Raw genomic sequence first — 23,163 nt, forward strand, 5'->3', positions numbered from 1 at the left:
GCTGGTCATGTTGAGGGGAAGTGGGATTTGGGGTTAACACTGTTGAGTAGTTATCTGTACTTTTTTCTTTTTTTTAAAAAAGCAATAAACATTTTGGTTCATTATTTTTGTAGCAGCATTCTAATATGCTTTATTTTCACCAGTTAAATCATCACTATAAAATGAAAGAAAGGGATTGGGGTAAAACCTAAGGGTCCTCAAAAATGACGTCTTAGCATTAACAGATGACTTGTAGGAAGACAAGTGACTGTCTTCCTACATCACAACATCATGTTGGCTTTATGACAAGATCAAATGAACAGAAGCTGGTTGTACACTACTCTGTGGGTACCAGAGGATAAACAAAAGAAGTTCACAGTGCCGCTTGCCTCCCTGGTCTGGGGATGCAAAATCCATCAATTGCACCCAACAAGGAAGAGAAAGGGAAGTTGAGAAGGAAAACACACAGTTCTAATACAGTTAAAAGCAAGCACGTGTTCAAGTAAACAACACAGTTACTGCAGCTGGGAGTGGCAGAAACCAGGGATCAGCAACGGAGCAGAGACCGCAGCAGACACACAGGCTGGCTACAAAGTTGAGACCGAGATGGAGGGTATACTGCGGGAGTTGCTGATTCCATTTCTCTAAGAGCATCTGGTGTGGTATCTGAACAGAGGCTATTTCAAGTAAAGAATGAAAAAAAAAAAAAAAAAAACCCTTTAGAAGTGACTTTGTGCTCTCCACAGGACAGCACTGTGACAGAATCTAATTCTCCTTCATAATTGCATTACGACTTCACGCAGAAACCACAGACACCCTGGCTCTGAAGTGAGTGTGGCTCTGTGCAGTAGGATTTATTAAGGTATTGTAATCAGAAGGCTGGAGAGATGTGCTAGCCCACCCCTGTGAATCAACTTGTGGGGTCACTATATTGTTTTACAACATTCTAAGCATACAGGCAAGACGCAAACAGTAACTTTCCAGTAGAAGATAACATAGGCTGTAATTAACTTGAAAAATGAGAGTGCCTAATTGCCCTAACAGAGGCTTTCTTCAAACTTCATTCTGTGGCTGTCTTTAAAAAATAATCTTTGCACTAAGCCTAGGAGAAAAATAGGTCACAGAAAGTTGAGGTGGACTTAATGGTGGTACAGGGCTATGAAATTAAAAAGGCCTTGTTGAGCTATTGTCTCTATTTTAATTTTAATTACAATGAGGGAGAAATTTATCGTACATTTATTTTATATGGTCAAGAAAAGACAATCCCACGTTCTTGCAAAGCCAGTAAGTGTGTATGGTCTTAATAGTCACTCCCTAGCTGTTTTATGAGTATAATTAAACAAGGTAACCAAGGGCAGGGCCTGGACTGCTGTTTGAAAGATGAACATTTCGCTAAATATCGACTTTCAGTCTCCCAGCCATACAAACAGTTTATGGAACTCTACCTTGAATAAATTAAACATCACCTATATTTCACGTGACAGTATATTTTCAAAATCAAAAGGCTCGGACGATATGTCAGATTAGAGACTCTAGCTGTTTAACCAAGAAGCAAAAAAAAAAAAAAAAAATCCCCAAAACAAAACCCACCAAAAAATGTGTGTGAGGCAGCTGGACACTATTTAGTTGAAACAGTCATGTGTAAGCTCCACTGTGGCACATTCTAATCCTTTCATATGGATTCTCTCCAACTTAGAATTGTTCATTGAGTGTGACAGACTGGGGGTTTAAAACTAATCCATAAATTAGTCTGTGGTCTCAAACACAACGGGTGCCATAAATGAAAATGAAAATCCAAGAACAAAATTAAATTTACAACCTTAAATACTTTTTCTTCTCCAATTGCTCTGTGGTGCTCCTGCTTTACAATACCCAGATTCACTGCAAGGCTGACTTTTTGGGGGGGGGCAGGGAGGGGTGGGTGTAGGGTATGCATTAAAAAATGCACAGGGTAATAACCCAGAGAACCCAATCTGCTCGAAAGCAGAGCTTAATTGTAAAGAATTTAAATTCTGCCATTTTGATTGTCATAAGCTTAGATGAAAGCATGCTAAGCAGTCCAGACATATTTTAATACACTTTCCCTTGGTTTATTTTCTTAACTAAAGTCAATAAGGAGCCAATGGGTTTTCTTAATTGAATTCCCCTTCGGTTTGTGTTATGGAACTGCTTTAAATCTAGATGCCGGGGCAGGCGAGGAATTCCCCTGACAATTTTATTCTCACAGTTGTGCCGCACTAGCCAATATGTATTATACTTTTTTTTCCCCTTTTCTTTCTTTTTGACATACTTGAAATCTATTGAAAGCAAACATATATGCTGAAAAATTAAACTTTGAAATTTATTTTCTACCCATTTCTCAGTTAATTTTCTTCCCATCTATGTTAAGTTTTAATTAAACTCCCATTTCTCAGGGATGGGCGAAGCAGATAGGAATGAAGCTAACAGTCCCGAGTATGAGACTCATGAGAAGCTCCCTTCCATCTTCACGTCGCCTCTCCTCTGAGGGGAGAGACTGACCCGTGAGAAGCTCCCTTCCGTCTTCACGTCGCCTCTCCTCTGAGGGGAGAGACTGTGCACCAAGGATCTGAAAGAAGGGGACTAGGTTTGGTTTTTCCTTTGGTTAATTTCAAGTTTTGTGAAAACCTTCTTCAGAATTGTTCACACATGCTGCTATGCCCCTGAGATCTTTGCATTGGCAAACCAGATGTTCTGAAAACAATAGGAATCTGTACCGTGGTTTCACTTAACAAGGAGAACAATTCCTCTCCCACGGTGTATGTCAGTGTTGGGTGGGAGGAGTGGCAGACAGGGGTGAGGCACGGTGACAGGAGAAGAGAGGGACATAGGAGGCTGAGGGTGGACAGTGGGGAGCAGCTCCAGAAGTAGCAGCTGATACTCCTCTCCGGGTAGATACTCCCAGGGCTGGGTCCTTCCTGCCAAGTCCTACATTTCCCAACAGTGAGATAACTCCAACTTTCTAATTCTAAGTAACCTGTATTTAAAGTGAGATGATTTTTTTTTTTTGCACTGTTGTGCATCAGTCTGCAGTATGAAAACATGTCACCTCCTTCTCTCTTGGATTCTTTTTCAACAAGGAACATAAGAGTATGGATGATGACAGATATGATGATTAGAAGCATTAGAAAAATTCTCACTTCCTATCCCTCATCCCCTTTAAAAAAAAAAAATGCAGAATCTGGTGCCCTTCACCACTAATTTCTTCCATTCTCTCGTAAGTCAATATGGGTCAAAACCAGTTGGCTATTGATGGTATCTGTAATAAGCTTATCAGCAGCAGTAAAATAAAAATGGGCACACTTGAGACAGTATGGAAAAACAATGGTCAATGCACTTAGGGGGCAAAAACCTAAAAAGGGAGCTCATTGCAACAAAGATGGCTCCTGAGTGTCGGCTAGTGCCCTAGTAATAGTCTTGTCACCAGACATACTGGCACATATATCAATAACATTTGATAAGTATTCAGTAAATGATGAATGAAAAACAGTCTTAATGGAGTAGATACAAACTCAAGAAAAAAGGCAATTTAGTAAACATTCTAGGATGAGAGATGAGTATCTCCTAGCAACAATGGTTTAGTATATACCCAGGATATAAACACACACGAGACATGCACACACGCTGAAGATAGATGCTTGACGTAAAGTTAGGTCTTCATGCTTAATTTCCAAAATGCCATCCTTTCGTATCCACTTTCTATCCATTCCCTGATGGCACAGACCGAATTCTACTTCTGTGATGATCTTGTCCATCTTCTGCATCAGCCCTAAGCGTACAGTATCTCTTGCTATTGAGTTCCAGTGGGTATAATCTATTCCCTCAGCTATATATATTTCAAGGGGTTCCAGGAATTTACTGTCTCCATGGGTGTTAGCACACCGCTATACATATTATGGGTCCTTGATATTTGGTGACTGAATGCCTTATGAGCATTACCCTTGACATCACGCAAATGTCAACAGCAGAGTGTAGGGATCATGAAGGTAGGATCCTGGAGAACACACAGCTCAATGTGGAGCAAAGCTCTGTAGTCAGTCTTAAGACAGGTGTACTTCTTTCCTTTGCATTTAGGAAGCTAAAAACATGTGCCAGGGTGTTGAGTTTCCCCAATTTGGCATCTTCTACAAATATCCCCGAAGGATAAAGGCTGCTCTCACCTCCTTTATTTATGTGATCTGACCCACAATACACACAGAAAAGCTTACGAACAGGAGACTATGAAAGCCAAAATAATAGTGCGAGCCTGGGGGACATACTTTCTCCAAGGTATATTGAATACTGGGTGCTCAGATGCCAATAAGAAAATCCGTGCTGTTTTCTTTTCCAAGAAATACAAAATATTTAATTGGATATGTACTTTCAAAAAGAGAAAAACTCATTTAGAAATGACCTACTTCATTCTTATGAAGGATTTTTAAATGTGTTTCAGATTTTGGCCCTATAGCTATTCATTTCTTATTCTAAGGTGATTTTAATTTTTTAATTTATGACAGTTGCATGTAGAAGTGTGACCTACAGGTTGAACTCCTCCCAGCCTGAATTTTATATTTAGGCTGCTAAGGGTGTTTAAAACTGAGTGCTGACTATTTTCTATGGTACTTTTCTCATCAAGCATCTAACCCAGGGCACAACCAAGCAGATCCAATACAATATCCACATTAACTATGGAAGGAAACACAGAATATTTCCCTAAGGTGACTGACCCAACTGGCAGACAGGGGCGGAACTATACCCAAACACAAAACAGGTATTTTTATGTACGTTTGATATACAAAATCAGCCAATTTCAAAGAAAGCTCAAAACAAAACAAAACAATGCTCCCGCCTCTATGGCGATAGATTTTTCTTTGACTCTGGTTTCTGAAAGGAATCTCCATGGAGGACTGTTAGCATGGGTAATGGTTGGCTGTCTCTGTATTTTAGAAGAGGATGCCAGGGACAATTTAAATTATGCAGTTTGCACTTTCATATTATAGCGTGTATCTTCCATGAATGAAACCACACAGACTTGATGTAAAAAGAAAAAAAAAAAAAAAAAAAATAAGTGGGGGCCTGCCAGTAGCAATAGTCAAAACAGAAATATGTGGTTAGAAGATCAATATACACGAAAGAGAACAGAGACACCAGAGAATCTTATGGGACATCACAGGAGGCTCTGTGTGGCTCCCATCCCAACTCCATCCCTCAAATGGCTTCTTATTCAGAAAAAGATTCTAACGGTGGGTGAATAGTTACAAAGCCACAACAATGCTCATATGGCTAACTGACATCAAGTCATCCTTTCAGGACTCTAGAGCCTGCAAAGATCTTCCAAAGATGAGGCTACCTTTAGATGTGGCCTTTGCATGTAAGTCGGGAGAGCTTCCCCACGCAGAATGCATGTGAGGCAGGGATGCCCTGCTCCTCCACCCACCTATGATTCTGGGTGGGGAGCAGCAAGTTAGGCTGTCGTTGCTGAATAGCTAAGTCATATCTGTCTCTTTTGCGATCCCATGGACTGTAGCTTACCAGGCTCCTCTGTCCATGGGATTGCCCATGGCAAGAATACTGGGGTGGGTTGCCATTTCCTTCTCTAGGGGATCTTCCTGACCCAAGGATCGAACTTGTTTCTCTTGTATTGGCAGGGGGGGTCTTTTCCACCAAGCCATGTGGGAAGCCCCAGGTTGGGCTCACAATTCCTCTTTTACCAGGACCTCCAGAATGAAGTGCTAACATGTTTTGAGGGAGTCAGGTGACTGAGAACTCATGAAGGCCTGCCTCCCTAACAAGGGGAACAATTCGATTATTCCGGTTGTGGAAGATAAAAGACAATGCTGGAACATTTCCTTTCAGAGACATCAGAAATCATCTATGACCTTTCGAGTTTAAAAACATTTTTTCGACTGCATTTGTACAATTTGGTTGTAATGAAACTCTGACCTAGGGAATGTGTTTCAGTCATTGCATTTGCCTGGGAGAAAAGAAATAAGATGCCTGTTGGCTTCCTCTTCCTTTTTTTTTTTTTAAAGCCAACGCTTTATGTTACTGTCACTAGATTTAGCTGTTGAAGCTTTTAAGGCTAATGGTTAGCTGTAATGTACCAAATAGTACAAGAAAGAAGAGGAGTAGAAATTAATTTAGCTCTCCATTTGTCAAGATTCAGTCTGGAAGATTTTTTAGGAACCAATCTAAATCTAGGGGATGGCCTGGACCTTTAAAATGGGACATGGAATCATTCGGCTCTGTAACCTTTAATCTGTTTGAAGAAAGGAGCAAATGTTAAATTCCACAAGTACACTTTCTGGGTAAGATAAATATATATAACACTGCTTGTTAAGACATAGCAAGCCTGTGAGATCACATCCATTAAGGCAACGGATTCTCCAGTGTTGTTTTAGAGGCAATTTTACTTTAACGACTCTTGGGTGTGCCACTGAGAAATCAGGGCATTCATCACCACAAGTGCATTTTGTGTGTAGAGAGGGTTCAGCTAGGAACATCAAGAGGCCAAAAGTGCATCTATGAGACCATCTTTCGTGACCTTGAGCTGAGAGGCCAGGAGACGAGAAGGAGGAGCAGAGAAGTCCCTATAAAGGTACCTGTGATGTGGCCAGAAACATAGCATTGCTTGTTTTTAAAATTTCCTCTTAAATGGAGTCTCTGTGGTTGGAACTGTGATAACAGCGAGTTGTAGCTGTTTCAGGACGGGCGATGAGCTTCAGTCTGGACTGAAGGATTAGGAGTGTGACTGAAGCGCCTCTGCCGAGTTGCTGAAATTGACGGCGAGAGGGGAGGAGGTGAGGGGCTGTTAAGAAGGGTCTTTAAAACAAATAAAAATAGGCTAAGCTAGTGAGAGGCCACCCACAAATGAAAAGTACTGGCTCCACACTAAGGAGAAATGTGCCGCTTATGCTGTAAACTTGACTGGTTACCTAGATGGAACCTTCTACAAGGAGAGGTAATCAAGGTGGGCTCATACCTGGGCAACTTCTGTAAAGAAAAAAGACCATCGATGGGTTTTCCCAGTGGATTCACACAGGCAGGGCAGTGGCGAGTGGGCTGATGTAATTTACAATGACATTCAAAGGATCATTCATAGGAAAATTCATGAAAACCTGGGAACAGGAGCTCAAGCTTGATTGGCTCACTACTGGGATGAGAGGTAAGAAATCATGAAAGGCAAACACCTGGTCCATCGCATGGAGAGACGTTAGCATGGTTGCTCTAGAAATCAGAGTCAGGAAGGAGTGTCTTTGCTGTCCTTATTAACGATACAGAAAGTGGGAGGAATCTATTTGCTGTACTGATAAACTGAGTTTACTTAAGAAGCAGAAGAAACTAACAGAAAGCTAAAAAGGGAAATACACACAGATAAGAATTTAGGAAGCAGCCTGGCTGGAGCTGAGTTTAGAGCGAGACACAAACACCAATTGATGGATTTTCAGAAGCTTTTCAATTAAGGGCACACACTGATGTTTTCACAGACACCATTTGGAACCATCCTCACTAGCGGCTTATTTCAAAGTTCTCTGTTCCACTGTAATACTTAAGAAAGGTGAAGAAAACTGAAATTAGACCATCTACTGTTATATTTCATAAACTGATGAGGCCTCCTCTTTCACTGACCACTTAGAATTTTCATTTTGTCTATCTCACCGAGTCCTGTGAAAACTGAAAACATCTCCAGAAAGTTAATGTGAAGGATGTTTGTCATATCTAGGGTGGTAAGGAGGCTAAAGATGAGTATACTATTCAGCGATTTTAAAGAAGTCCAGTGATAGGATTGTACACCAGAGCACATGGTTCAGAGATGGAGTGCAAAAGTTAATTTTTAAAGAGATTTTTTTTTTTTTTTGGGTCTCATAGAATAATTACTTTTCCGTGTTTCTGGGGCAGGTACCTGTCGACAGCAGGTAGGTGCAGCCTTATGTAAGGAAATCTTGCAAAACTAGCTGACATGGTAAGGCTATATAACCTTTCCCACTCTGGTTGGCAGAGAAAACTCCAAGCCTCCCAGACAAGCAACATCAAGCATTGAGAGCTGCTGAGGACCAGGAAAAAGGGACTGGAAGGCACACCTCCCCTCTCAGTGATGGTCAGAAATAGGAGACAGTGTAACTTTTTGAATAAGTTTCAGAGAGTCCAAAGAGCTAAACCACAGAGTGATAACTGCTGTGGCTGCCTCTCGCACTCCTCCAGTGTTTAACGGAGGGCAGTGAAGGGTACAGGAGTGCCCAGCGGGGAAAGGACGGTGGGTCCCCAGGCGACACAGTCTCAGCAGGTACTCTCTGGGACAAAAAGGATGATGCATTTAGGAACATGGCCCACACGGGCATGGTAAAGGGTGGGTATTTTCTTTCACGTGGATTAAGATGAAATTAAGACGAGGAGAGGATCCAAAGCCAGGATACTTACCATTTTGCCAACCGTGGCTAAACACAAGCTATCCAGCCTCTAAGAGCTAGGCTGCCATTTTCCCTAGCATTTTGCTTTGCATGGTGATGCTTAAAAGAGAATTCTGCAAAATAGCTGATCCTACTGTTAAATTGCTTGGATGTTAAAGATTTTTCTGAGGTCCTTAAGATTCAACTTGAGAACATAGTATGTAATGTCTTTCAAATTACCAAATGAAGGAATACTTCAATTCCAAGGATCCAAAGAGACCTTTTAAGGCTTCTTTTTTTTATACATACCAGAAAGACAATATACATTCAGGACATTTTCAATGGCAATGAAGGTACCGTACCTGTGATGATGGTGAGGATGGTGGTGGTGGTGGTGGTGGTGGAGGTTGTTGTGGGAGGAGGGATAGTTGTGGGGGGATCTGGATAAAAAAAAAAGGAAAATCAAACCCACAATGCTGAACACAACAATGACCAGTAATGACAAAACAAAGGCATGAAGACACTGAGGTGTTTGTTTGATGACTTTCCTCTTTAAAACTCAAAATCCCCATCCCCCCACAAAGATTTATGTCTTCTACTCATATCCCAAAGCCTTATCCGGAAGAGCTAAGAAAAGAAGAAAAGAAAATTTGTACTAATGAAGTGAACTAGGGATGAGAAGATGAGGAGTAGGAAAGGGAGGAAAAAATAAAAACATACGACACCCTCCCATCCGACTTCAAAGGGTGGGGTTAGACCGACTCAGGCCCCGAGAGGGTACAGTGTTTGCAATTTCTTTTATACTTTTACCGGTGGGAGAAAGGAGGAGATGGCGCTGCTCTATCTAAAGGGCTCCTATCGGCCAAGGAAGAGCACTCGCCTGCCTCTTGCTCTCTGACTGTTAACTTCATTATTCTCCATCAACACATCCCAGCAGGAAGTAAAACTACTTCTATACTTGTAATAAATACAAAGAAGAGAGAATGTCACCACTAAATATCAAGTTCCAGGCATGTGAGATTTTACTGAGATTTTATTTCTTAAAAGTCAATAAATTTTACAACTTATAAATATTAATGAGTTCGTCGCCTTTGCTTAAGCCTGACCTACGTGGGCGACAGTGATAAACACTGAAGAACATTTCCATCTTGTAAACAAGAGAGCTAAATATAAACAAGACTTGACCCTCGAAACCAGGAAATCTGATAGGGAATTCTCCATCAGGTGTTTGATATACTGTATATTCTTCTATAATCTCAAAAATTATTTGGAGGGGAAAAAAGGGAAGGCAAATATGAAAGAGAAAAAAATTTTCGACCCAAATGATCAAACTGAATGTGTTAAATTGTCAGCAAGACTTTGAACTAAAGCAATCATTCTGCTATAATAGAGCATTAGATGACTTGAAGGCTTTTGATTTTAAATTTTATCTAAAGCCCGTCAACTTTTTCTCCTTGACACATCTGGTGTCCTTTCATCTCCAAGGGAGCTCCCCGACTGTCTAATTAATACATCCGAACTTTAATTATATAATGTACCTTTATTGTTGGCACAACTTCCTGGAGTTTACAAAAACATTATCTTGGTGTTTGGTTAGATGGTCTGCTTAAAAGATTCTACCATTGATCAATAATCCGAGGTTTTCATTTTTCTCACAAACTTCTCTCACATACACAAATGCACAAATTTGACAGGGAAGAACCAACAGCAGACGGGTCTGTTCTAGGGGAGACTCTGTTGATTTAAGCTGAGGGTGCCAGCAAACTACTAGTGAAAGCAGCCTCACACAAGCGCCAAAAGGAACCCGTTAAAAAAAAATTCATTCTCCTCCAAGAAGCAGAAATGATTAAATTAATCATTTCAAACGGCCTTTTTAGAAGAACAGACAGTACGTGCAGTCGAGCTTTGTGGATACTTGCTTATGGAGGCCACAGGCGGGGAAGCATTTTGTGACCCGGCGGACCACAGGATGCACGCACGCCCTGTGGCAGATGCAGGTGAGGTGGGGACGCAAGGTGAGCGAGGGCACGGGTCCCTCAAGACATCCTGCTCTGCCCACGCCCCAGCTCAGCTGCACCCAGAGACGTGTCTTCTTTGTTCTGATTCAGTGACGATATTTATCACTCAAAAGGAACATCTGTAGCTGGGAGACCTCCCCTGATATACTATAAAGCTATTTCTGTTCCTATTTCTAAATGCATTGGCACAAAATGTGTGATGTCCACCACACAATCAAAGTGCACCTGGAGGTGATTTGAAACTACGATTACGGACACGGAGAGGTACAGAGACTAACGAGGGCAGAGATTTCAGAAAAAAAGGTCACCAGTCCCTTTCAGTTTGTGAAAATCACACACTTTCAATTATTTTTACCACTACTGGGGTAATTTGTCCTTCACATGTGGCTCAAGTGACCTAAATGAATTAGATTCTGTTACCAGGTATAATGCTTAGATCACTTCTAGTGTTAAGAGCAATGTGAGGTCACTATTTAAGAAAATACAGAGTGGAGCTAATAAGCTATTTGACACATAGAGGCTAAAAGAACAAAACCAATTGGGGCTGAGGCACTAACTAGATAGATTCTCCAAGTAAAGAAGTTACTTCCAGAGAATTAAACATTTTAAAGGCATGTTAACTCTGAGTTTGTAAAGAACTTTGAAAGTTACTGTAGTAGTGCAATCAATTGGCTTTGAAAAGAAAACCTACTTACCATCTTCTCAAATTGCTAGAATATTTTATCACTAGAGCAGCAACAAGTGGAGTGCGCATTCTAGCCTGCATCCAAGTGTTACTGCCAGCACAGGTTACAGAGGGAGGTAGCACACTGAGGACCTAGCAAATTGCCTAGACCAGGCAAAGCGCCCCATGCTGGGATGGGGAGACAGGTGGGTACAGATGCCCTTGCCTAAATGGATGCATCTGTGTTTCTTGTCTTTTAAATAATGCACTCTGGCCCAGATAGTTCATTCCCAGAGAGCAATCTTGTCCTACCAGGAAGCAGAGAGAAAAAGAGGAACTACAAAGAAAGACACACATTTCACTACAGACTTTGGAGTCCAAGTATAGTGACTCTAAAACACACTTAGTAAGCTTGTGCTGGGGCAACTTATGTGACCCTTCGTAGCTTCATTTTATCATCTGTAAAACGGGAGGATGATGCCATTACCTGGTCATCCTGTTACTATGGAGATTAGAGGTGATCATGCACGTCAGACTGTCATCTTAGCACGTGGAAGGAAGTGAGAGAGCCCTCAATAAACGCTAAGCCAGAAGCTGGGATCCAAAATTATTCAAAACTACCTGTCCATCAAATCCACAAAATGTTTCTCATCTTGAGATGTTGGAATGGTGGGTACAATAAATCAAAGTTGTTTTTCCACATAACTTAGTCTTCTGAATCAAGGAAGCATATAATAGACTGGTGAAAATTTGTATCTGCTTTTTTAACATCTGCCATTTTTAAAGAGTTGAAAGAGAGTCTGTAAACCTGTATAACAGCAAGGTTGGAGCCTTGCATGAGGCTCAAACCCTGATGTTAAGGGGCGGGGGCGGGGGGGCGGTTCATAGAAGTAAAAAGGGGGGTGGCTGAAAATGGGGGCACACAGAACCTCTTTGCACCTACATGGAGAGCCATTCCTTCCACTCTGATCTCCTTAACTACTGGGGAGAATTAATGCTATAATGTGTGGACAACAGGCCACATGGGTTGTGTGTAAAGAAAACACACCTCAAAAGTCTACATATAAAGTGATTAGATGTGAGCTTTTAATTCTGCTTTATGCTAAGGGAAAAAAAACCTCCGGTATAGTTAAGGATAATATTTTAATATCCATGTAAACATGGGGTAAATCATTTCATTAAATGATTTTTCTAGTTCATCAGAAAGATTGTTCTATTTTCTTCACAGGGAAAGTGGTCAGGTTCTAAGATGTTACGGAGTAGATTTCCCATATGTAGATTTGTGTGTGTATATATCACATACACTTATTCTTGGATTATTTACATGGCTCACTTGAGAGAAATGCACATTCCTGTTCATATATTCACACGACACTGAAATTGTCATGTGTATGGTTATTCATTCTGTGTCAAGTCAGCTCATGACTATTCTTCCTGGTGTAAAACTAACTGAGAGATTCAATTGGACAGGAGAGACTCAATTTGTCATCATAAGACTAGACAAGCAGTGCACTCCTCAGCTAAATAGAGAATATTCACTAGACACAAAATTGACCGTAAGCTGTAAATGGGAAATAAGTTTAAAATGGCTGGTACAAGTAGATGCACAATACATATTTGTTGACTAGAGAGTGAAATTCCTGATCACGTGCTTTAATAATCCTGCAAAAAGATATTAAGAAAACAGACAAAGAAGAAAAAAAAAAAAACATTTGTGTCTAAGGCAGTGGCTATAGTGGTTAACGGAGCTACCAGGGACCTTCTATTTTTTTTCCAAGTATTTACTGGCTTGCGACATCTGGGATGTAATAGCTTCATGCTGAAAATAGGATAGTTCTGCTCATCAAAGCAGGAGAAAGGCTAGCCCAGGTATCATCAGAAAATACCACTGGGAATAGACTTTCTGAGCTGAAGAGCCATTAATTGGTAAGGCTGAATTTCGCAGTCATTATTTCTAACATAATCTCCATAGCTTGTGCCTGAGGACACAGCTTTCCTACTCAGCATGACCAGAGTCTGTGATCGAGTGGGAAACCCCACGGTTAGAGAAGGAAAAGAAAAGGCGCTGTCCTCCCAGTGGAGGCACCGGGGTCCACCTCGGGCCAGGCTTCTTTAGTTCTTGAAGGAAACAAGCTGGCGTTTTGGCTTGCAACTTGACCAAAAGCTTTAGGAGTGAATTACAAGCAGCAGCTACACAGTAAATGAGTCAAATGGAAGAGGGCTTCATCTTCTCACGTACCGTATACATACAGCATATAATCCGAATGAGCTTTCCCCACTATGTTGGAAGCCTCACAGCGGTATGTACCATTATCTGTTTTGTTTAGGTTATTGATGAACAGGTTGGGCCCCGACAGCACGGCGTGTTGAGGCATTTCATCATCGACTCTCACCCAAGTCACCATCACAGGCCTGCAGAAGGAAGGGAGAGAGACAGGTTGCATTATGACTTCCCACCAAGATGTCTGCATCAAACTTCTCAGCCACGCAGTAAATGAATCCCATGCAGGGTGACGCAATTAAAGAGGACCTACTGGAGATAATTTTAAGTTCACAGAATTACAGCTGTGAAGTCTCCACAAATCTGTTTGGAATATAATTCTCTTAAAAATATTATCAGATGTTGAAAAACTTTCAACAGGCCGCAAGCAGGAGTCTCATTATTTCCAATCCATCTTCAACAAACCAGCAAATAAACCATGTGCCCTATTTTTATGCCCTGCTGTGTGGTTTCACACCAATTCAGACAGGACAGAGCTCACCCATTGCTAATCATCTCATTAATTAGGGGGAAAAAATCAAATCCTGGGCTAGTGATACATGCATTAATCTCATGGTTACTAACACACAGAGATACTTGGCTTAGGAAGTTGTGATACGTAAGTGGATTTCTTGTTTCGCAGAAAGGAATGGACTTTTACCTCTGAATAGTGCTTTCTTTGGCCTCTGCTCTTTGAAAAAGAAAAAAAAAATCACCTCTTCTCATTCTGGAAAGATGCAGTCACTTCCTGTCCCCTTATTCCCTACCCTTAACCTACCCTCCACCAACCCAAGATGCCACCACACCCTCCTGGGCCAAATTCCACCGATCTACATGTTCCTTGGCAAAGTGCGTGCCCTCCGTGGCCCTCCAAGGCCCCCAGTGCTGCTCCCCTTGCCCAGCGTGTTCACCTGCAGGGGCCGGGGACAGGCTCCCAGATCAATGGCTGTGGAGTGATGACACCTCCATGTGGACCCCTGGGGGTCTCCAGTACTGGCTCATCACAGGCAAGTTTGTTTTCATGATTAGAGACCACATTTGTATCCATCAGGAAAAGCAAATTTCACAAGGTACTCCGGAGCCCCAGTTGCACACACACACAGAGTCTCTTTCAAACTCACTGAATTTATGATCCTTCAAGGCAACCCCTATGAAATCCAGGCCACATCTAGGACCGGGTCTGAAAGCTGCCACTTTCCAGGCAGGGTCACAGGGATCCGAGCATGGAAGCAGCTTCCTTTCATTTCACGCACCACCTCCAGGAGCAGCATCAGGACCAAAGACCCGTGCTTTGTAATGAACGGACACTCAAGTGGGCCCTGCCAAGCAGCATTCCGGTTTTCCAGGGGGATGCAAAGTCATGATTTTTCTTTAATTACATGTGGGTTTGTCATCGCCACCCAGTAAATTATTTAAAAATGAGCCTTGCATATGTCTTCCTCGCAGGCAATGGCGAATGGGTCTGCCTGGCAATCAGACCTACTGCCCGCTGCTTGACAGCTGAAACCATCAGTGGGGGTAAGCGCCGAGAACATTCACAACATTTAATGGCAAGTTAAATTACCATTTTTATTGTATGCAATTTCTTGAGAAAATAAATAGGTAATATGCTAGGAGGGCCAGCAGCGAGTAACGCGTGCTTGCTCAGAAAACCGTGCACCCAGGCCGATTGGAGAGGAACAAACAAATACCCTCTCTGGCATCAATGTCCCAAAGGAAACATGTAATTTACTGTCCCCGTGGCACATTCAATTGAACACAGTACCTTCTTCAGAGGAAAAAAAAAATACAGAAACAAAATATAGGTTAGCAAGCCATAGTCTGTAAATGTGGTTAATGTGGCTGGTACTATGTGCGGCAAGAGGCAGGGGAGAATTTATTTTTTTCCGCCACTGGATGGTTTTGGAGGGGAGGTAAGCTGCTAACGGGGACCTAATTCAAACAGTTTACACAAAGAAACAGCTGAAGCTTTTGCAGTGCTCAAAGGAGAAGAAGACTGCTCTGGTAAAGCTGGAAGCACTTAAAACCAAATAACTTCGAAACACCTGAGGAAAAGGAAAGCAAAAGGAAGACCACCTCCTTCCTAAAGGTCATTTTTACAGCTCCAAACGGTGAGTACAGAGAGAAGCAAATTCTCGGCCCTGGAGAGGTACGCATTAAATAGGCAGGGTTGACGTGGGAAGAGGGCCCACAGGCCCCCTCTGGCTCTCTGTTCTCTCAGAGTTCATCGCTCAGCTGTCACGGGAAGAATTCTTTCCAAAGACTTGGGGGAAGCTTTGTGAAGATGTGAAGATGCGCGGAGGTCCTTGTATGAAAACTGTGATAAAGATGCTGGTTAGCAAAACTCTGAGAGGGGGAGATAACCACAGCGTGGGGACAGCAGAGGGAGCTCAATGCTGTTTTTTGTTGGGGATGAAAAAAAAACCTGAGTGCTCTGGATCCCCTCACTGACCTGTGGCTCCACACGGTGAGTCCACACAGCGTCTTTGCCCTCAGTTTGTTTATTCCCAGGTAAAAACCATCTTTTTCTGTCTTAGAAAGATGAAAAGACACCTCTTCCTCCCCAAATGAAACCAAGAGCTAAAGTGGTACCACCACATGGCTTTTGCTGTATCAGTGGTAATATATGTGGTTTCTCTAATTCACTTTCACTCATTTATTTAGCAGGGGCAAATGAAGTAGCTTTTTATTCTTTTATACTTTTCAATAAAATAAAAGAGTAAAAGTCAGTTCTTCTCCCTTCTGCAATTATATATATATATATATATATACACATTCCTTGAGAAAAATTCCCAAACCACTCCTTACTAACAAAAATATTTCTAGGAGTCACTTTTCCTTGAGGGAAGAAGCAAAATGAAAAGTAAGGCACATTTGCCTACAGCTGGCCCTAAACACAGCAGCTTAATTTAAGTCTGAAAACCATCTTTCCAGCAGCTTAAGACATTAGCACAGAAGGTAGCAGATATATCATTAGATTGTGGGCACACTAAAAATTTATTAGGATTATTTTATGTGGGTAAGAGAAAATAGTTCTGACAATCATGCTGATGATAATAAAATAGAATTAGCTGAGATTTCAATCTTAGCTGGCATTTCATTTTTCTCCCCATCCTCACCCTTAAGAACCACAGATATTTATTCCACTATTCACTGAATATTCTTTTATTTCCTGAGAAAGATCTTGCATCCTTTACAGCAGGAGACAGGTGACAGGCCGAGGAGTTGTGAAGGCACATGTCCGTGTTATGACATTTACTGCTCATGACCCTCTGCCAACCTTGGCCTTCAGAACTTACTGGGGCTTCCCGATGGCTTCACATGTTAACTCAAGCGCGTCCCCTTCCCGGGTTAGGCCTTGTAGAGGGTAAGTCATCTGAATATGCACTTGAGGCTTATCTGTATGACAACAACACAAAGTATAATGTTTAGCAAATGATATCATCAGGCAGAACCAGACTTGCATGCTGTCACAGACCCCATTCTACCAGCACTCACACACTCCCCATCCTCATGCTTTCAGTAACATCCTTCTAATTAGTGAGTAATCCTGGCATTTGCTCAAATTAAATTGCCTAATAACTCTAAGGAGTGAACCACAAATAGATAAGAGATTCATAAGCCAACTGCCACATCAAACATTTCCTGTGAAACACATTTTGTTACATTGAAGTTTATCTCCAGACTCACTCAAGCTAAAGGAAACTCATTTGCCTTCATGCTGAGGTGAAGCCACAGATATTTGTGGTGCTCAGAATTGATACATTTTATCATAGATCATATATTACTATGTGACAATATGTTGTGACACTGCATATTAATAAGTTTGCCTCTTGTTTTCAAATAGGAAAGGCAAAACTTCTGAATTCCATTTGAGTGGCTCCAAGAATAAAGAACTGGGAGGTTTTGCTGGCCCCTAAAGAAACTCTATGACATCTCAAGGTAAACACATCAGACGTAAGATGACTGACAGTTACTGAGGGTCTACTAAGGGAGGACCCACCCCTGGTGGTGGAAAGTGCCCTTTTAGGGATGAGAACACTGGTAGGTACCTAGAGAATGATGTAGGTCGTCCAAGGTCATAGAGATAACATAATGAGACAGTCCCAAGAAATGTATGTTTATAGGAATTCAAACCACATTTCCCAATGGCAATCCATAATTAAAGCCAAGTGTATCGAGTAGAGCTTCCTAATGCAGTCAAGTACTTAGGTATTCTGAAGTGACACTCTCCTAAGGGAGAGAACTTTCATGATGTCAAAGTTTCACGATGAACAGGTATTCTTACTTCCACTACCTATTTAGAAACTGTGAGTTTGTGGGGGTGTGGGAATGAGCGAGGAATGCTAGGAGGTACAGGTACTAGGGAAGGAAGGGGAGGGGTCAGAATTAATTTGGATACACACACAAATGTATTTACAAATAAAACCTGAATGGGTTTGGGAGGGTTTTTGTCCCCCTATACTGAACTAACAAGCTAGTGATCCCTAAATCAGTTTTCTCATTTAATTCTGTGGCTCCATAAATGTATATTTTTGGAAATGTACCGAAGAGGTAATACATGTGAGAGGGCAAGACATCAGTTGGCTGAAAGGTCAAGCCAATTTCCATAACTTTACTTTCTTGGACAATCACATCATTCAAACAACAGCCCCTTGGCCTTTTATAAGCAGTGGTTCGCTCATTATCATTCACCCTGTGGAATGAGGGCGCAATGAGAAATACGGTGGGGTTCAACCGTCTCAACCTGCACACAGCCAAACAAGCCACATGAGGTCCTCTCTAGGGATGGCGGCGTTGCAGATGCATTTTTACAGTCGTGTTCCTAGCACTGGATCTTTCTGACTCTTGAAAACCATGTGGCATTGAAAACCTTTTGAGAGCGGCTTCCTGTGCATCGGTGCGCACTGCGTGATGAACTGGTAATGCTTTCCGAGGAGCTAAGTCACTTGCCAGAGAACATAAGTTAACAGGACTGAAAGCTCCAGCTGACTCCTGCAAGCAACACGATTCTATTCTTGGACTTGTTGGCAAAGGAAAATGGCATAGAGGTCTCCAGATACTGATAACTGGGTGGGGATGCTAGTCATTAAGGAAAGGCAGAAATCCTCATAAACAGGATGGCCCTGAATGAACACTGACCGCTGGTCAAGAGCTCCTGGACACCCTCCTTTGAAAGTTACAAATAATACTGTAGGCTATATGCAACCAGTGGGTGACATATGGGGGTCTGTTATTTTGGGTGGTATAATACATGTGCACACAGAACTGGGTGGTAAAATTTATTTTTAAAAACCCCACAAGATATCAAAGAAAAAAGGGGAAGAAGGTTATGCCATTGAAAACACAGACAATAAAATCCTGGCTCCCTTACAATTCATACTCAAAACCAGCAGCACTTCCGGAGTTTCTGGTTAGGAAACCTCTGTCATCCTTACCTAGGAACTGTTCTGAGGAAAGCTAAATTCAAAGCCTCAAATTTGGGCTGAAATGTAATACTTGCTTATAGGTTAATCTCTGATCCAAGCAAGGTCTACATTTTCCACGCCCCGATGACTTCGGTCCATTAATTAAGGAGAAGCAGAGTGCTTGCGGCCGACATGGAAGGCTTTTTTTGGTCCTTTTTCTGCTTTGTGTAATTTACAAGCAAACAGAGAGAGCATATTTCTCAGCACAGTGCACTAAGGGTTTTACATGCTCAACTTCCATTAATAATAAAGACAGTGTTGAAAATCTATCCACCCTGCCTTTTCAGTACTACTGAGTTTGTTTTAGTTAAATGCCTTTTATGCTCCTAATGGCTATTTACCAGTTGTCAATGGCTCACATAAATTAGGAAGAACATGCTAAGGTCTTGCTGTACCTGGGATTTACATAAAAAAAAATCATATACTAAGCCTTAGAAAATACACTTTCAATTTTGATAACTGATTTTCCCAATTTACTCTTTAGGTTTCTGGAGAAACATCTACCATCTACTTATAGGTACAGCTGCCACAGTTACCTTAATAGCTGGCTAGAAAGGTGAACATTAATCTCACTTGTATTATACAGAAAAATGTCCTCTGTTGACACACGTAGTATTTACAGGCATATTATTCGACCGTGGGCAGCTGAGCTATATTTACGCCCAACCTAGAAACCAAACAGAGGGTTTATGTGCCAAGTTCCATCTCCAGGTGAAGGAAACTTAGAAAACAAATTTGATCTCCACTCCTTTGTCCTGAAAGAGGAACCTGAGTCTTCTCAACAGGTGGAATAGAAACCCTGGGGCTCTGCTGGCACCTCTAGAACCCAGGGCTGTTAGATTTCCCCAGGAAGATCCTGACTACAATCTGAGTGTGTCAAAATACTGAACAATCCAGATGGCTGATGGAATAGTCCAGAGCTCATCATTTATGCTTTAATTATGTTCATAAATCAAATGTTATAACCCACCAAATCTTTTTTGAAACAGAACCAGACTCCAAGATTTATTTTTAAGTAATGAGCTAAGTAAGGCCTGGTACATTTTCTGGGTGATCATTTTCCACCTCAGTTGGTGTTGGAAGGCACAAGGCTAAAAGCCAGATGACACTTTCTGCCCAAGTGCAATAACTGTCCAGAAATGTATCGCTCAGAATGGCTTAATGTCATTATAAAATGGAACTGCTGCATAAAAATAAGAAAAATAGTTAGGTCTATGCACTCATGGAACATTACAGTTACAGAGATGGCATCATCAACAGACAATCAATTAGGTCGAGGGATCTGAGGTTTTCATAATACACTGTAATTTTTAAAAACCCCTATAAAAGACACATTTAGCAAGACTGCTATAGCAGACAAAATTTGGCCATTAGTCAAAGTCACACAGAGGGTTAAATACCAGGAGACTTTAGGTCACACTACAGTAGCAGCCAATTAAAAAAACAATATTAGAAAGACATTCTGATTTGATGAGACTTTCCTTAAATGGACTTTGCTCTCTATAAAGGGGGGGATATATATATATAAAAGGAAACTCTTAAAGAGGTTAGAATGGCTTGCTGGCAGATTACAATTGATTTCATGCCAGTTTGACCTTGCACCGTATTCTATGATCTTTTCAGAAGATGAAACTCAAGACTCTGGAACCTGTATTTCACTTTCCCATGTAAATGAAAAGTCACAGTCTCCTTCTCTCTAGATTACTGCGCTAATGTATCAGGTCTTTACAATTTCTTATTTTTAAAAAGAGAACACTGTGGTTTCCTTTTGCCTGGGATATTATCCTTCCCAGGTACCAGAGAGGAGCATTGCTGAAATAAGACAGCATGGTGGGAGAAGACCTGTTAGGCCAGGGGCTCCTGACACTTTCCCTGCCTGAGAATTTAAGTCAGAGGACGTGGACCTCACATATTTGCTGATGCGCTGACTGCAAAGCAGATCTAGAAACACGAGCCCCAGTGTGCTTCTCCAGGCTCTTCGTGTGACTGAGATTTCCTCCAACATTCTGAAACACCTGTTAGAGTGAGACTGGAGGCCTCTGGACCAAGTGTTCATTTTTTGGGCAAAGACAAGGGCAGGGTGGGGGCCCAGATGAATCAGACTGGCGGGAGGCAGTGTGGGTCTGTGCCTGTGCATTCAGGTGGGGAAGCTTTACCTGAGGGTCTTTGTCAATCATGGAGGATTACTGCAGTTCAGAGGAGCATGGGGATGCCAAGATGAACCTGAGATTTGGTGAGGGCTTAGAGGTAAGAACTGACCCCTATAACATGGCTGCCTAAACTGTTGGGCAAGGCCGGTTTTTCTCTGAAGGAGGGCGATGTCTAGTGACACAAGGAGGTTTGGACTAGTCAGAGAACAGAGTCACAGCAAGCTCTCCGAGGAGTTAAAGAGAACATCTTGCAAAAGGCTTGCTTTCCATTGTCATCATACATTCATGAATAATTTTCACTGCCGTTTATTTTGTTTGTTTGCAAGGTGAAGGCCCTCCTGCTGTTACATCTGCTGTATGAATCGGAGCACTTAAACGGCACTTCTTCGAAGAGGGCTGAGCTATGATGAGTGGGATGAGTCAGGCCTTGGAGGACGGATGTGGGACCGAAGAGCATGTGCCACATCACACAGTAAAATACAATTTCCTCTTGTTGCAACTTGTAAGTAGCTTTGTGGATACTGAAATGACTGTTTACTCAACAAAATCAAATTTTATTCTGTGATGTTGTGGCAGAGAGTTGCTCCCAGTGCCTTTGAAGTGGGGTGCACACTCACCCACACAGCACTCTTCCAGATCTATGAGAAATCTTCAAAATTTGAAAGTGAACACTGGGTGAGAAAACCCTCATAGCAAGAGTGTCCGCACAAGAATGTAAGCTCTGTGACAAGAAAGGTTTTCGTTTTTTGTATCCCTGGTGCCTAGAATAATGTCAGTGACTGGAACATGGTAGGCATTTAGTATGTATTCACCAAGCAGATGAATGAATGAAAAAGTTGGGAGATGTTGGGGAATGGAAGTCTAGCTCTGCTACTGGTTAAACGAAAACTAGGAGACCATGAATTCATCTTAGCCCTGTTCTAAGACAGACAAGTCACATTAAAATTTTCAAGTGTTTCTTTGAGCAGACATCCAGTTCAACAGGGCAGTCCAACTGAAAATAATTCAAAAGGAGCTGGGGGAAAGGTTTCTATAAAGATGACATATAAAGAAGAAAAAAGAAGAAAAGCAAGGGAATTATTTGATTGGCTAGAGCTAAGCAGTTGCCTTCAGAGAAGGCAATGGCACCCCACTCCAGTACTCTTGCCTGGAGAATCCCAGGGACGGGGGAGCCTGGTAGGCTGCAGTCCATGGGGTCGCGAAGAGTCGGACACAAGTGAGCATCTTCACTTTCACTTTTCACTTTCATGCATTGGAGAAGGAGATGGCAACCCACTCCAGTGTTCTTGCCTGGAGAATCCCAGGGACAGGGGCGCCTGGTGGGCTGCCGTCTATGGGGTCGCACAGAGTCGGACACGACTGAAGCGACTTAGCAGCAGCAGCAGCAGCAAGCAGTTGCCTTATTTGGGAAGCCTGGTTAGCTACCTGTGACTGGCTGGGGTTTATAGTCCTGGAGTGCATTGAGTTTGGTTTAGGTTTTGGTTTGCTTACGTAAGTTACCAAGGTATTAGAATCACCTAATTAGATTGGTCTAATGGCCTCCTTTTTAGTCACTTTTAACAGCTCTTATTGCAAAACAATCTAGCTCCCCAAATTTGAGGTTCAACCCATGTGTTCTGATTTACATACTTTCATTTCATTACACATTTCTTTAGCATTTTGGGTATTATTCCAAGGTGGTATCTTAAGGGAAATCATAAACAATGGTGTTGAGCCATTCTTTTTATTTACTTTTTTGTTAATCACCTTAAGTATAGGAAGTTTTCTTTGGTTGTTCAATATTTTTTAAAACTTTTTTTTTAATTGAAGTATAGTTAATTTACAATGTTGTGTTAGTTTCAAGTGTACACCAAAGTGGTTCAGTTTTATATATACACATATATATATATATATATATATATATATATATATATTCTTTTTCAGATTCTTTTCCATTATAGATTATTACAAAATACTGAATATAGTTCCTTATGCTACACAGTAGGTCCTTGTTGTTTATCTAGACCATATATACTAGCATGCATATATTAATCCCAATGTCCTAATTTATCTCTCCCACCCCTTATCCCCTATGATCCCCTTTGGAGCATTCTTTTTAGATTTTGAGATGTTAACTCTACAACCATTTAAACTTCCACAGACTCAAAATCTGACCTTGAGTTAAAACCATTGAGAGTGCACATTAGAAGACGAGTTTCACTACATGGTATTCAACGTTCACAGCCTCAGAGACTCATCTT

General features: G+C 41.6%; 1 protein-coding gene across 3 annotated transcripts in view; it reads right to left on the reverse strand.

Moving 5' to 3' along the window:
• The window catches only part of CADM1 (cell adhesion molecule 1), a 353,858-nt gene that overhangs the window by 27,277 nt on the left and 303,418 nt on the right, over positions 1-23,163 (reverse strand). For all 3 annotated transcript variants that reach the window (XM_010830369.1, XM_010830370.1, XM_010830371.1), the window contains exons 6-8: positions 16,605-16,704; positions 13,285-13,457; positions 8,726-8,803 (exon numbers count right to left, since the gene is read on the reverse strand). In XM_010830369.1, coding sequence (XP_010828671.1) covers positions 8,726-8,803; positions 13,285-13,457; positions 16,605-16,704 — 351 coding nt within the window. The remainder of the gene's footprint in view (positions 1-8,725; positions 8,804-13,284; positions 13,458-16,604; positions 16,705-23,163) is intronic.

The sequence above is a fragment of the Bison bison genome, unplaced genomic scaffold (assembly GCF_000754665.1).
Source record: "Bison bison bison isolate TAMUID 2011002044 unplaced genomic scaffold, Bison_UMD1.0 scf7180017864518, whole genome shotgun sequence".
Taxonomy (NCBI): Eukaryota; Metazoa; Chordata; class Mammalia; order Artiodactyla; family Bovidae; genus Bison; species Bison bison.